Below are 15128 nucleotides of genomic sequence, written 5' to 3' on the forward strand. Positions count from 1 at the left end.
GTTGTCCATAGAAGAAAACTTGTTTCTGCAAACAGAGAGGAGTATAATTAGAATACATCTACTACATTTGGAAACTAGTGGCAGCTGCAAATTGTAAGAAAAAAAGGAGTGGTTTTGCTTGCTAACACACTCACTTGCAGTTCTCAAGAAGGCATTATATGCATCTAAAGCTCTGTTGAGATCTTCCATGGCATTAAGACCTATTAACATGAAAGCCATTCATGGAGTTAATTTTAAGGAGTTCAAAGTCAGGAGGAGTTATAGTGTTGTTAGCTGGGCTTGTCTTCATATTATATTACCTAGCCTTGCGCATTCGGTTATTGATTCGATTCCGGTTTGGTTCTTTCGATTTTTTTTGGTTCTAGAAGCTTATGATCCATTTTGGGTATATAGAAAATTCGGTTCGGTTCGGATAACAAAGTTGGGAACACTTTAGGCAATTTCATATTCCATTCGATTCCATTTTTTGGTTAATTCAGGTTTTTTGGATTAAATCAAATTTTCAGATAAAAATTGGATAATTCAGATAATTTTAAATATTTCAAATAAAAAGTACTCTAATAATTTCATATTTTGGGTATTTCAGTTTATAAATAATAATTTAAATAATATTGTTATTTTAAAACTAAATATAAGTAATATTTATAAATATAGAAACTATACCATAAAAATTTAGATAATCATTCGGTTGTCGGTTCCGTTCGGATTTGGTTTTAATTTTTGGTTCTAAAAATATATGACTCGTGCGGGTAAGGGTAATTGATAAGATGCAGTCCCGAACCGTCGGTTAAGTTTGGTTATTTGGTTTTGGATCTATAGCCCAAAGTTCAACACTCCCAGTTTGTTTACCAAATTTAAACCGGCAATTTTTAAAAAAGTAAAAGAACCGGTTCACATAAGACCGACACTATAAAATTGGATGTTCTTTGTCTAGTCCAAGTGAAAGCCTCCTTCTACTTTCCTCTCTTGGTACATTGCTTTTGTTGTGTATATTATTCAGCACTCTGAAAAAACCCTAACTTTAGGTTTTGGGTTTTTCTCTCTACCTTCCCTTTAACCTTTATCTGCAAAAATTTTGTTTTTTGGTGTGGATTATTACATATTTTTGCCTTGTTAACTTAACTGTGGTCTACTCTGTTCCCACTGTCTCTTTAGGGACAAAGTTGTTGAATTTGGAGGTTTGAAGCAGCTGACTGGTTCACCACTTTAACTTCGTGATGGATCGTATCAGCAGTCTACCGGACGAGCTTCTTTGTCACGTCTTGTCTTTCCTTCCCACAAAGAACGCTGCTTTGACTTCGGTTCTCTCAAAGAGTTGGCTCAATCTCTGGAAACTTGTTCCTAATAATATTCACATTGATGACTCTCTCTTTCTTCATCCTCAAGATGGCAAAGGTGAAAGGGAAGAGATGCAACGTAGCTTCGTTGATTTTGTGGATAGAGTATTGGCTATGCAGGGTGACTCTCCTATCAACAACTTCTCACTAAAGTGTATCTCTGGTCGTGTCCATCCAGATACTGTGAACCGTTGGATATGTAACGTGCTGGAGCGTGGTGTCTCTGACCTTAATCTTTTCACTGATTTCTCCTACGAGGATACGGAAGAAGATGGTTATCGTCTGCCTAGAGAGCTGTTCTTCAGTAGCACTCTCGTGAAGCTAAAACTAAGAAGCGAACACTGCGTTGATTGGTGGTGGCGTAGATGGTTTATATGTTCTTCTTTTTTCTCCTTACCAATGCTTAAGAGTTTTGATATCGACTCGGAGTTGGTCTTGTGTGGTGAGATTGAGGATTTTATTCCTTCTTTCCCTGTGCTTGAGGAGCTACGGATGGCTACTGTGGAGTGGAGGGAACCATATGTGATAGTGTCAAGTGCAATCCTCAGAAAGCTAATTCTCCATGGCACCGGTTGTTAAGGATTTGTAAATCCAAAGAGCGTTTCTTTTGATACTCCAAACCTGCTTTCCTTGAGCTACTATGACTTAGTTGCGGAAGACTATCCTTTGGTTAATATGAAGAAACTAGTTGAGGCTACTATCAGTCTTATAGTAACTGATGCTCAGATCAAGCGACTAAGAGAGCCAAATAATGGTGAGTTGCTAGAGGATGGTGATGAGGGTGATGTTGTGCTTCACTTTGGCAATGTGGTGAAACTCATAAACGGCATAGAAAATGTTCAGACACTTTCCCTAACTTCTGATACTCTGGAGGTCAGTTTTTGTATTCTACTCACTCGTCTAGTACTTGTGAAACATTAGTTGCATAATGTATAGTTTGTGTTTTCAGGTGCTTTCTGATCAGTGTTGTGATGCAATGCCAGTGTTCAACAACCTCAAGTTTTTAAGTGTTACGAGTGAAGAGGGTAGAGGATGGCAAGCAATGCCAGCTCTTCTAAGGAACTGTCCACATTTGGAAACTATAATCATACAGGTAAAATTGTAAACCATGGAACTACATGTGTATTTTTTACTTGCATTGAACCTTGTGTCTGCTTTACACGCTTGCTTTCAGGGTCTATTACACTATGTAACAGATGATTGCGGGGATGCTTGTCCCTTCATTTCCCGGGAAGACAGAGGTCATTCACTCAGGTCTTGTCCAGTGAAGAGGTTAGAGATTCAAGGGTTTCGAGGAACAATGAAAGAGATGAACATGATTAAGCATTTCTTGGACTATTTTCCCTGTTTGAAGAGGCTGGACGTCTTTGTTCAAGATAATGATCCTACACAGCTCAGAAACGATCAAGTGTCTGAACTGGTCATAGAGATGTTTGAACTCTACAGCAAGTTGTGGCCGAGTTTCAATGTCAAGCTCCTGGTGAGTGATTTTCTGGATGAGAAATGGACTGCACAAGGACATATCTGAAGAAGAAAACTTGGCCATCTCAAACCAAAACCTTGATATGTTTTTTACCTTTTGTCCGAGTTTCTTCTTTGGTCTTGTCATCTTTTGTCATGTGATATATGTTTAAATGTGATTTCTTAACATGAATCTTAATCAGACAACTTGGCTTGAAAGCCATCTCCAACCAAAACCAATCGGTAAATATTAATTTTTTAAAATCTTTTGCGAGAGTTTCTTCTTTGCCTTTGGCCTTGCACATACATACCTTTAACCTCGGCATTGTAAATGTTGTTGGCGACTCTTTAGCCAACACTGACTGAGTATAAGGCATCGACTAGACTCTTTCCGTACCTTCCATAACGAAATGGGCTTTGAAATAGGCCCATTATGATTTTTGGTTTTTAGTAACTGTCACTGTTGTATGATTCATGTTCATGGAAAGAAGTGTCAGTGAGTACAGAGTAGGGTCTGTCGAGGCCTAAAATAGCTAAAAGGTTAGGGGCATTGTTACTCAGTGGCTGGGATGGTCACTCTGACACTTTGACCAATCAAAACCCAAAAGAGAACAGTCCCGTGCGGCCCATACTGTTCAAAAAGTAAACTAGATTTTGATCCGCTCTTCCGCGCGGATATATTTTTCAAAAAATATGATGCTCTTTGTTTTTTATGTCATTATTTAGGGTTGGACAAAAAACTAGAATTCGAAGAATCGATCCGATCCCAATCCGAATAAGTAGTACCAAATCCGAACTGAAATTGATTAAATATCCGAATTATTCAAAATTTTGGTATTTCAAGAACTGAAACCTAATATGATCCAAACCGAAGTACTTTGGATATCCAAAATAGATTTATATACTTATATATTAATTATTTTTAGATTTAATATATATATATATAAACATCCAGAATATATATGATACTTTTCAGTTCGTTTAAATATTTGAAAATATATACAAATAATCAAACGTAAATATATAAAATAGTTAAAATATACTCAAAACTCCAAAAATACTTAAATAATTATTAATTATCTATCCAAATAATTAAACCAAAACAATTTAAGTTGGTTATCCAAATCCGAACCGAATCTTATAAGATCTGAAACGAACCCGAACGTCCACCCCTGATCACTATTATATATCCTATATGTGTCATCATAAGTTACAAAAATATGTGTTATCATATAGTTAATCATATTCTATACATAAGTTACAAAAATATGTGTTATCATATAGTTAATCATATTTTATAAGTTACAAAAATATGTGTTATCATATAGATTGAAATGTTTCAATCTCGGTGTTGTTTAGCACTCATGTATGTATCCTTCCTTATGGTGTGGTTTCAAGGATGGGAACTTCGGTTATTTACTCGGTTCGGGTTCGGTTCGGGTTCGGTTCGGTTTGGTTAGTTCGGTTCTAGTATTTTTCTAACTTAAATAAACCATAGTTAGTTTGGTTCGGTTCGGTTTATATTTGGTTCGGTTTGTTTTTTGGATCAATTTAATTATGTTCTTCTTAGTATAATTTTTTAAGAGAAATTATGTTCTAAAACATAAATTATGTGAACTAAATTCAATATAAAACTGAAACATATATTTTTGAAAGTCACAAAAAGTATATAAGATATAAAACAAATGAAAGTTAACTAAAATAAAAAAAACCAACATCATTAGTAATGTCTCTTATATTATTAAAAAACATGTAATGAATCATCTTCCATGTGACGTTGTTGAGAAGAACTTTGGTTTTTAATAAAATTTACTTTAGGTTTTAGATTTAGATTTAACATCCACGTTTACATATACAAAAATATAAACATACAAACTTTTCTATTTTTTTTTAAATCAAATATTTTGATGATTACATATTAGGTTAGAAGAATATATGTTAATGAATGAAAAATGGAAAATACGTGATATAGTATTAGAATTTTAGTATATTGGTATTACTAATATTTTTAATTTAAATAATTACAAAACACATCGGTTTCTCAGTTAGGTTCGGACCATTCAGGTTGGGAAAATCTTCAACCAAATGGTTTGAAATAGATTTTGGTTCGGTTTGAATCGGTTTTGGTTTGGTTGGTTTGGTTTAACTCAGTTCGGTTTTTTTGCTCAATCGAATTTTACGTAACCAAGAAACATACAAATAAAACATTAGTTGGTCAATCTAACCAGAGAAAAGACAATTCTTTAAATTATCATAATAAACCCAAATTAGAAACAAAAAAAAAATCATTATATAAAAATAAGTGTATTAAAAATTAAGTTTGAAAAGATTCAGTTTCCATAAATTTTAGATGAATCAGAAAAGTTATCATGATTTTAGTCTAGAGTACATTACCAAGCAAAATCATATAATTTGGATATTTTTATATAAAAATAATTGCGAAATCCCATTAAAAAAATTAAAATCATATTGATTTTTCTAAAATTTATGATTTAAAATATTTCTAATAAAAATATATTTTAACATATGTTTTAAAATCACAGGTTTACTAATACTAATTTTTTTTAAATTACAATATCTGAATAACTAATAATTTAACATTTTAATACAAATTACTCTAGTTTTTAAATTTAGTACATTCTCCTTATTTGGATTGTTCAATGAAACCTTAGAATATATGTAAATGATATAATCAATTAATATTTTTGTCTATTCTGAGTTAAAATGATAAAAATTAACAAGACATTAAATTTCTAAAATACATTGATCGAAATAGATATCCAAATGTTTTGATTTCAAAATCATTCCAACACAAGATTAATATAATTTTGTGTATCGTTAAAGTAGTTATCTTATTGAATATTATCGAGAACAATTTCAAAAAAAATACCTTCAACAGAAAAAAAAAATTGTTAGGAAAATAAGCTTCTATATTTTCAAAAAGAAGATTTTGTTAGAATCAAATAGTAATTTTTAGTTTACTCAAGCATATTAGTTGTGTGTGTAATTAGCTTAAGTCATTATGTGTAATGTATTTTGTATGATTTATGAGTAATTCTAAAGGTATGATAGTCCAAATTCTAAAACTATTATACAAATATTGACCTAAGAGATATATAATACTCATTCCGTTTCTTTAAGATATGTTTCACAAAATGTAAACATTTTTTATTAATTAGTTGAAAATGTAACATCTGAGAAAATTAATTAAATTTGTTGAACTACTTGGAAATGATCATTTCAAAAATAACTTCAACACAAAAGAAAAAAGAAAATTGTTTGAAAAGTAAACTTCTATATTTTTAAAAAGAAGAATTTGTTAGAATCAAATAGTTATCTTTAGTTCAGTCAATATTTTAGTTGTGTGTGTAATTAGCGTACGTCATTTTAATGTACTTTATTTTGTATGATCTTTGAGTAACTCTAAAGGTATGATAGTCCAAATTATAAAATTATGGTACAAATATTCACCTAAGAGATATATAATGCTCATTCCGCTTCTTTAATATATGTTCCACAAATATTCGCCTAGATGGTTTTCTATAATTTTTTATTAATTAATTGAAAATGTAACATTTGAGAAAATTAATTAATTTTGTTGAACTACTTGGAAATGATCATTTTCAAATTGATGTATTTATATAAAATTTATTGTTTAAAAAAAAATTTACGAAAAAATTTTAAAAAATCTATCTTAACTGAACATGAATAGTATGAAATACTAAAACTATAAAAATATCGATCTACTATAAAATTTTGATTAATCGATAAAAACAAATTTATTTTAATTTTCTGAAATTGATTTATTTATAGAGTTATTAACACAAATTGTCACATTGTGTGTTTTTATCACACAATAGAACACAATTGCTACCAAGACAGTTTATAGTGGTTAAAGACTCATTTATCCTCATAAAAGCTAAACCAGGGATGGACAATTAGGTAAATAGCCATTTTATTTCTAGTTAGACTGTTTAGGATATTTGAAATTCAAAAATATTGGGTAATGGGTGGTGGACTTGAAATAAAGTTGAAATACATTTTTTTTTTTTTTATCTTTGGGCCCGTAGAAAGTAGATCTTTTCAGATCTAAATTGGTAAAACTATTTTCGCCGAGAGAGAAACGAAGAGATGGTTCTGAGAACGTTTATACGGCGGAGGCTGACGGAGAACGTTTACACAGCGGAATACGGCGGAGACTGACGGAGAAGATGATGTCGTCGAGGAAGAAGCGAGCATCAAAGGGGAAAGACAAAGGTTAGATCTTTTTCTGGTTTCGAATGCGTCTAGGTTTAAGTGTCAAATTTGGGGTTGGGTTCGCGAAAGGGCTCCAATATTGGAGTTATCTAAGATCGTTGATGTGTTTTTGGGATTCTGGGTTTTGAAATTTCTGGTTTCGAGTTGTGGGATTCGAAAAAGGGTTATGGTTTTGGGGTTTCGTTTTTTAATGTGGTGTGTGATTAAGAAATGTTGTACGTGTAGGTTGGGGCGGGAGATGAAGAAGGGGAGGCGCAGACTGAGCTAAGGAGAGATGGAGAGGATTCCGGAGCTAGAGGCAACAAAGATAGAGTGGTGGGTAAACCAAATGAGAGAAAGGTAAAAATAGGATGAGTAATGTACGGATGTACGAAACATGTTGTACATGAGTACATTGAGAACGTTGAACAGGTTGTACATGTGTACATTTTATTTTGGTCTGTAATTATCAAATATTGTAAAAGCAGGTTAGGCCGCGAAACAGGAGGATGAAGCGGTTAATGAGAGGTTACCGACGCAAACCGATACTGGTGAAGATAAGTGCTTGAAGGAAGTGAAGAGATGGAGAGGTTGTTGGGTTCATTACTGGGCTGCCTTGTGGGGGAGTTTAAGGATGGGTATGTGATTGATTACGATACAACAACCACGAAGAATAGATGTTGAGCATGATCCTTAGGTTAGTCGGTGGACATGTGTACACACATTGTAGGTTGTACACTTGAATATGTGGTGTACATGTGTACAATGGTAAACGTAGTTGTACTTGTGTACATGTTCTGAAATGTAGGTACTTTTTAAATGAACACGAGCGTAAATGATGTTTGTGTTGTACATGTATACATAATCTGAGATGCTTATTGATTTTGTTTTTTTTTGTTGTGTAATTTTGGTTGCAGCTGACTGTGCCACTGATGATGGAGTGTGGGGAGGAGAAGGAAGGGGATTGGGGAGTATGGGACAGTGATATTTTTTATTGTAAATGTGCAACATAGTTCTTGTTTGGTAAATTGTTCAATTTATCCGTAAGAAGGTGTACGATGTCTGGGAAACTAGTTTATGCATGAATATTATTAAAGATTTCTCTATGGACAATACAGCATAGACACAAATAAAGTAGACAACCTAGCTATAAAGACAATTAATCATCTACAGAAAATGTTAAGATATATGAAAATGATATATGTGTAAAAACAAATAGAATTGATGAGTAATAAGTACATGGAATGTCCATGACATAGGAACCCACCTTTTGGACTCACGGTAAAACAATGCACACATTATTCTATGTCCATGTGTACTTATAACTTATAGTGTACATGTGTACACAGTTTTAAAACTCAAGAAAATTATGTACACAAGACTCTAACAAATTATGTACACAAGACTCTAACTTATAGTGTATAAGCTTCGTCTAAAGTGCAAATTCAATATGTACAGAAAAAATGAAAGCATAAATGTGTTGTGTACAACAATAAATAGAACAATTTGAAATATCAAGTACACAAACAAACACACAAAACACACAACGTGTATGTATATATGTATCAAGCTATCAATGTATCAATGTATATACATGTATGAAGCTATACATGTATCAAGGTATATACATGTACAACGATTTATGCACTTTGAAAATGTGGCCTAGTCTCGGACACGTGAGGGGTAACAGGGGAGGTTGGGGTGAGTTAGATGTCGTCTGGTGGGGTGTACGTGTGGATGCGTAGGCTGGTGTCCATTTGGATAATTGTGATGATGTACGCCGGTGTTGGATGTAGCCGGTGAGTTGTACGTGTGGACGATGAATATTGGTGTACATCTGGATAATTATGATGATGTACGTCGGTGTCGTCTGGTTCAGGCTTCCAATAAGTTGGTAGTACCAGTTGGTAGTACCCCGAGATAAGCAGAGTGTGGTCGAACGCATTACCGGTGGTGCAATGAATGATGTGTGGGGCGATTTTGGTTATATTGATGCCAACAATCACCTCGGGGCATGAGAACCGCAAGTGTGTCGTCTAGGAAAAAGGATCCCAAAAGTGATGGTCATAGCGATGGGGTTGAACCGTCGTCGGATATCTTCCATTCACCGGCGATAACCATACATTGGTCCGCCATGAAAGATAGATGGATGGAGAAACTAGAGTTAACGGCTTAGACGCAACGTGAACAAAAAAAAAATTAAACAAACTTAGAACACAAACCTCGAGTTATAAGAGTTTAGGATCCAATCATCAGTATGGTTAAATTTGCTTGATTAATTAGTAAGCTTGAAATTTCTAGGATGAACAATTTTGGAGAAGATGACGATGTGGAGAACCGAAGAAGGTGAGAAATAAGAGAGTTAATCAGGGCCGTCGATTGGTGGTAAATCTAATGGTTGTGGTGAAGTGGCAAATATATGTCTTATCAAGATCTGTTAAGTTTGATCTGAGCCGTTTAAATTTTTTCAGCATCAAGGACTGTGAATAAAACCCGCAAAAGTGATAAGCTAGTTGGCAATTCCCTGGTTAGAATCGAACAAATCAGTTAAGATTTAGTTGGGACCCACTTTTAGCTCCTAAAAAAAGTGTCTTACTGACACAATGTATCCTAACGTGTAATTAAATAAGAGGAATGTGACCTTAGGTGTAAATATTTCTTATTTATGAGCTAATAACATACATAATTGACAATTCCATATATACCAACTTTATTAGTATGAAATTATATTCTAGGCCATAAGTTCTTGCAGAGTTTATGAAAATTTTTACAGCAAATGCGAACAATTGGTTGCCATAGTGTATGTAAGTGACAAAGTGAGACAGCTCATTTTATGCTTCCCTATTTACAGAAATTCCCCATTGGCCCAAGCAAACACCTCTCTTCTCATTGGAGACTCAAATCCTATTTCCTCGCCACATCCAATAACCACCACACACACATACCAATATCTAAACAATAATATTAAATTTCTTTCTTTCTAAATATAACCACTTAAGAAATCCCGTCATATTTGATAATATTATTAAATAATAGACCCTTCTCTCATAAATATATCACCTTTACCAATCAAACTCCTTTCGTGTCTACTTCTTTCCTTGACCTTAAGAATTGATATTCCTTTAGCTCAGTGAACAAAAAATAAATAAAAACATATTCCTTTAGCTATTTCCTTTTATTTATTTATTTTTTTCTTTCTGAGTTTTTGTTTGAACCTGTTCAGTCGTAATTCTCCTTATGGATTCATCATGTAGATCTAATTCTCACAAAGACTCTAATTTCCGTTCTTTTAAATCTTCAAAGCTAGGGTTTTTACTGTCTTGAAAATCATATTATTCTTCTAAATTTAGCAAAAAAAAACACATCACTTTCCATTTCAGTCGTCTTGTCACTCTCTCTCCCATCTTTAAAGTCTCCCTTTTTAGCAATAAATCTCTCTCTCATAATTTGTTTCCTTCTGGTTCTTCCTCCCCTCTCTCTCTCTTTACTTTCTCTTTAATCACACTCATTCTTGAATCTTAATTCAAGATCTTCCTTCTGTTCATCCAATCCATACTTTTCCTCTTGGGTTTTCAGATCAAATAAAATTTACTGTTTTAGGGTTTTTCTTTCCCTTTTTACGATGGCGAGAGAGAAGATTCAGATCAGGAAAATCGACAACGCGACGGCGAGACAAGTAACTTTCTCTAAACGAAGAAGAGGTCTTTTCAAAAAAGCTGAAGAGCTCTCCGTTCTCTGCGACGCTGATGTTGCCCTCATCGTCTTCTCTTCCACCGGAAAGCTCTTCGAGTTTTGTAGCTCCAGGTCTCTCTCTCTCTCTCTACCTTGTGTCTCTCTCGTTCTCTTTAGATTTCTCAAAACCTCTAAAGAATCGTCTCTAGATCCAGAATAAGCTTAGTTCTTACATGTGTATGTCATACACAAAAGTTTACTGTATCAAACCCGTATTGGACCACTAACTTTTTTATATAAGAATACCAAAAATGCATAAATAGTACCATGGTAAACTCTTTATTTAGGCAAATAAGCTTATCTACGTACAGTAATATTCAAGATAATGCAAATGTTTTAGTCATTTAATATAATACTCTATATTTTTTTGTATAATTATGTATATATATTTATTGTGGTTGATATATGGAAAGCCATCAATGTCATATTTATTTATAAATATGTGGTGACTATATGTTTATATAGATGTTGGGAATCTAAAACCACTTATCATAAAGATATGATTTTGGATTTCTGACCCACGAGTTATCAGTTCAGTTCCTATCTTCGGGACATCTATACATACACGCTGACATATAAGTATATAGATAGATGTTAATTATTAAAAACGACAGTGTTTAACATGAAATACTGTCTGTTTGAGAATTATATTGTTTTGTGAATTTAGATTGTGTCTTTTGATTTCACATTTTGGGTACATTGTTGCTATTTTTTATATCTAAGTACAAGGACATATCAATAATGTTGATGTTTATAACATAATGGTATATCATTTATAGTCTTATATAGTAAGGTACTTATTGGAATGTGTTTTCATTATATAATGAAGCATGAGGGAAGTATTAGAGAGGCATAATTTGCAGTCAAAGAACTTGGAGAAGCTTGATCAGCCATCTCTTGAGTTACAGGTTAGCTTTGCTATTCTCTAGCTTATAAAATCTATTCCGTTATATTACCATTTTTAATTAATGTATCCTCATGTACATAAATTTTATCAAGAAACTTTAAAACATTATACTAATAGGACCCAAGCATTATATTGATTGTATGCGATTACATTATATTTTGACTATATGCGATCCAAACAAACTAAGAGTGTTTAAAAGACTTTGTTTGTGATTCTCTGTATAATCAGTTTGGTTTAAAACCTTTTTTACATGAATGGTTGCGCGCTCTCTAAGGCTAGCTAGACATGTAGAATTAGTCAATGTGTATAGATTAACATGAATGGGTTTGCTTAAGTTCTTAAGTCAATGTTTTACTTGTTAGCTGGTTGAGAACAGTGAAAATTCCCGGTTGAGCAAAGAAATTGCAGACAAGAGCCACCAACTAAGGTACACTACATATGCATATTCTACAAAAAAACGTTACCAACTATCATATTTCTAAGTACATGTTTATATATAATTAAATATAGGCAAATGAGAGGAGAGGAACTTCAAGGACTTAGCATAGAAGAGCTGCAACAGCTGGAAAAGGCCCTTGAAGCTGGTTTGACGCGCGTGATTGAAACAAAGGTTGTTCTCACTTATGACTTATTGATGTTAAAAGTAGTAAATCGTATGATACAATGTATATCATTCTCGAAGCTTACGAATGCGAGATGTTGTTTGCAGAGTGAGAAGATTATGAGTGAGATCAGTGACCTTCAAAGAAAGGTAAAATATCGAAAAGAGGTTTATTACTTATTGATTCAAATGATTTTGGCAATTTTGAGAGTTCAAATCTCGCTTTTTGGTGTTTAGGGAATGAAATTGATGGATGAGAACAAGCGGCTAAGGCAGCATGTACACATCTTATCCTTTCTCCTATAACACATATCTTTGATCATACTTTGACATAAACGGTTAAACCAAGTGGTTAGCATGGTTAAATAGTGTCTTATCTCTATGGAAAATTAATATAGTTAGTTAGCCTTAATGTAAAACTTTTGGACATTCATCCAGTAAAAAAATATAAATTCATCTGTGGACACTTGGTCCAAGATGTAGAGTGTGCATTGTTTTGTTTCAACTTGAGGTTAATATATATATTTTCCTTTTTTTTTCTTTTATGTTTTTCAATCTTGATTTTGCAGGGAACACAACTAACAGACGAGAACGAGCGACTAGGCAAGCAAGTAAGTCGGTATTATTTCAAGTTTAATGCTAAATTTGGAACTTTTGTTTAATGCTAAATTTGGAACTTTTGTTTGTGTTATGGTGAAGATATATAATAATATGCATGAAAGATACGGTGGTGTTGAGTCGGAGAAGACCGCCGTGTACGAGGAAGGGCACTCGTCAGAGTCCATTACTAACGCCGGAAACTCCACCGGCGCTCCTGTTGACTCCGAGAGCTCCGATACCTCTCTAAGGCTCGGGTAATTCATTATTTTTCACCATGGCTTAATTTTGGTTATTTTCCTGATTTAATAAGTTGACATGATTTTTGTTTGTAAAACTAATATTATCTAAAAAAGAAAAGAAGAGTATATGGCCTAAAAAATCACATGTTAATCATTTCTTCGTAAAATGATAAAAGGATTGAAAATAAGTTGACATAATTTCGTCTATGTTTTTAACAATGATCTTGCTATTTTATCTTACGGCCCCTATTATATATGATATGCAGCAACGACAAAAAAAAAATGATATGCAACATTTTATTTAAATCCAACGTGAAAAATAGACCACTAATTTACGTTTGTTTTGCATATGTTAGTATGAAAATAAATATATAATTTAATGTTTGGTTTCTTGCAGCTTACCGTATGGCGGTTAGAGATGGAACCATACAAAGAAGTTGTGGAGTGAGGAGATACTCTGTGGTAACAAGTGGCAATGTAGTAATTTCTCTTGTTTGATGTAAGTTTTTGTCTGAGGAAGAGGTTTTCCTTTTACTCTATGATATTATTAGCTCTCTTCACTGCATTTCTGTGTTATCATCATCAACATACGGTATGTTTATGCTGTATTGACCAATCTGATAGTGTAACGTGGCTGTCGACCTCATAGTATATCTCTTGGTACATACCTTAGATCTTTTCCGTTAAAATTTCATACAAGACGTCTATAAGCCAACAAGTACAGTATTAGCCAAAGTTTCACACATAGAGGTAGGACCTGTTCGGCAAGGTGGTAGGCGCTATTCGTGCGGTCGGGTTGGACCTAGCGTCTAAAGAGAAAATCGGGGATTAATCAGAAATTATGCGGACGGAATTTTTAGATTGTTTTCTATGTTATAAAACATATTAATTTTTAGTTGTGTATAACATTAATACATTTTCATGTTTAAGATCGTATAAAACACACAAATAGAATATATAGACTTAATATAATGTAATTTTCATCAAAATTATGAATATAAATGATATTTATAAAATTTTAGATCAAATAAATAAATAAAATATTATTAAAAAAAATAAAAAAAATAAAAAAAATAGATTAGGCGGTCTAGGCGGAGAAATCGGATATCTGATTTTTTTAACCGATTTGGCATCAAATCGGGGCGGAACAATGACGCGTAGCGTCCAGACGGCCGATTTTTAGAACAGAGGGCAGGATAATAGGTAAACTGATATAAAGTGATATGGGTACTTCAAAAAAAAATCGTACGAGCATCACAATTGTTTAAACTCATCGGAAAACGCTTATACTTATGATAGTGTATCTTACTGACGCATCCAATTACGAGACACATGCGGAAGGCCTAAACATTTGAAAACTCAATATCTTTGTTTTTGTAAACTTGGATTGGAAAAAACAACAGACCAATTGCTTTCAAAGGCTAGAGTGAATATTAGAGCTGCTATTACTCACCAAGACGCCCAAACTAACCGCTGAACCAACCCAATCAGTTGCCTCTAAACCCTCAAAAGCTTGTACGACTGTTTGATTTATGACAAAAAAATCATATTCTAATAATATTTCGCTAATACTAAGTCATTATTTGTTTTGTTCTGTCTAATTATTTGTTTAAAATCTGATCAAGCGTCAGCAAAATGAACACCATGTAGATGGTATATTGGTATTGGAAAGAAATAACACAAACTTAAGCAAAGAAAAAAAGAAATAACACAAACTTATGGACTTCCACTTGGATCTATTTAAATGAGCCTTATATGGGCTTAAAAATATTTGACTGTTTTTCCTATTTAAATATTTTAATTTCAGTTATTTTCTTACTTGAACCACTTAAGGCCTTAGTTGGTAGAGCAGATAATAAATCAGTATCATTATGATATAAAAGCAGTATGCTGCAGAAATTGTATGTTTTTGCTAAACTATTTAATAGAATGATTAGTAATATATATATTAACATATAAAATTAATACATTTGTAATATAATATTATTATAAAAATTATTATATAATATACTGTT

The 15128-nt window shown here is 33.1% G+C and overlaps 1 protein-coding gene and 1 pseudogene across 1 annotated transcript; both read left to right on the forward strand.

The window, feature by feature from the left end:
• Positions 1 to 1145: 1145 nt before the first annotated feature.
• LOC106340856 lies at positions 1146 to 2865 on the forward strand (annotated as a pseudogene).
• Positions 2866 to 10433: 7568 nt separating this feature from the next.
• On the forward strand, positions 10434 to 13778 carry LOC106336690 (MADS-box protein SVP-like). Its single transcript, XM_013775606.1, has 9 exons — positions 10434 to 10838; positions 11596 to 11674; positions 12036 to 12100; positions 12184 to 12283; positions 12383 to 12424; positions 12512 to 12553; positions 12844 to 12885; positions 12974 to 13128; positions 13511 to 13778. The coding sequence occupies exons 1-9, from the start codon at positions 10657 to 10659 to the stop codon at positions 13527 to 13529; spliced, it is 726 nt and encodes a 241-aa protein (XP_013631060.1). The 5' UTR covers positions 10434 to 10656; the 3' UTR covers positions 13530 to 13778.
• Positions 13779 to 15128: the final 1350 nt, after the last annotated feature.

The sequence above is a fragment of the Brassica oleracea genome, chromosome C4 (genome assembly GCF_000695525.1).
Source record: "Brassica oleracea var. oleracea cultivar TO1000 chromosome C4, BOL, whole genome shotgun sequence".
Lineage (NCBI taxonomy): Eukaryota > Viridiplantae > Streptophyta > Magnoliopsida > Brassicales > Brassicaceae > Brassica > Brassica oleracea.

What these genes read in the sequence shown, in the direction of transcription:
- LOC106336690 (XM_013775606.1), top strand. Translation starts at nt 10,657, where the DNA reads ATGGCGAGAGAGAAGATTCAGATCAGGAAAATCGACAACGCGACGGCG. An exon ending in AGCCATCTCTTGAGTTACAG is followed by an intron (nt 11,675 to 12,035) that starts GTTAGCTTTGCT and finishes TTTACTTGTTAG; the next exon opens with CTGGTTGAGAACAGTGAAAA. An exon ending in GACAAGAGCCACCAACTAAG is followed by an intron (nt 12,101 to 12,183) that starts GTACACTACATA and finishes AATTAAATATAG; the next exon opens with GCAAATGAGAGGAGAGGAAC.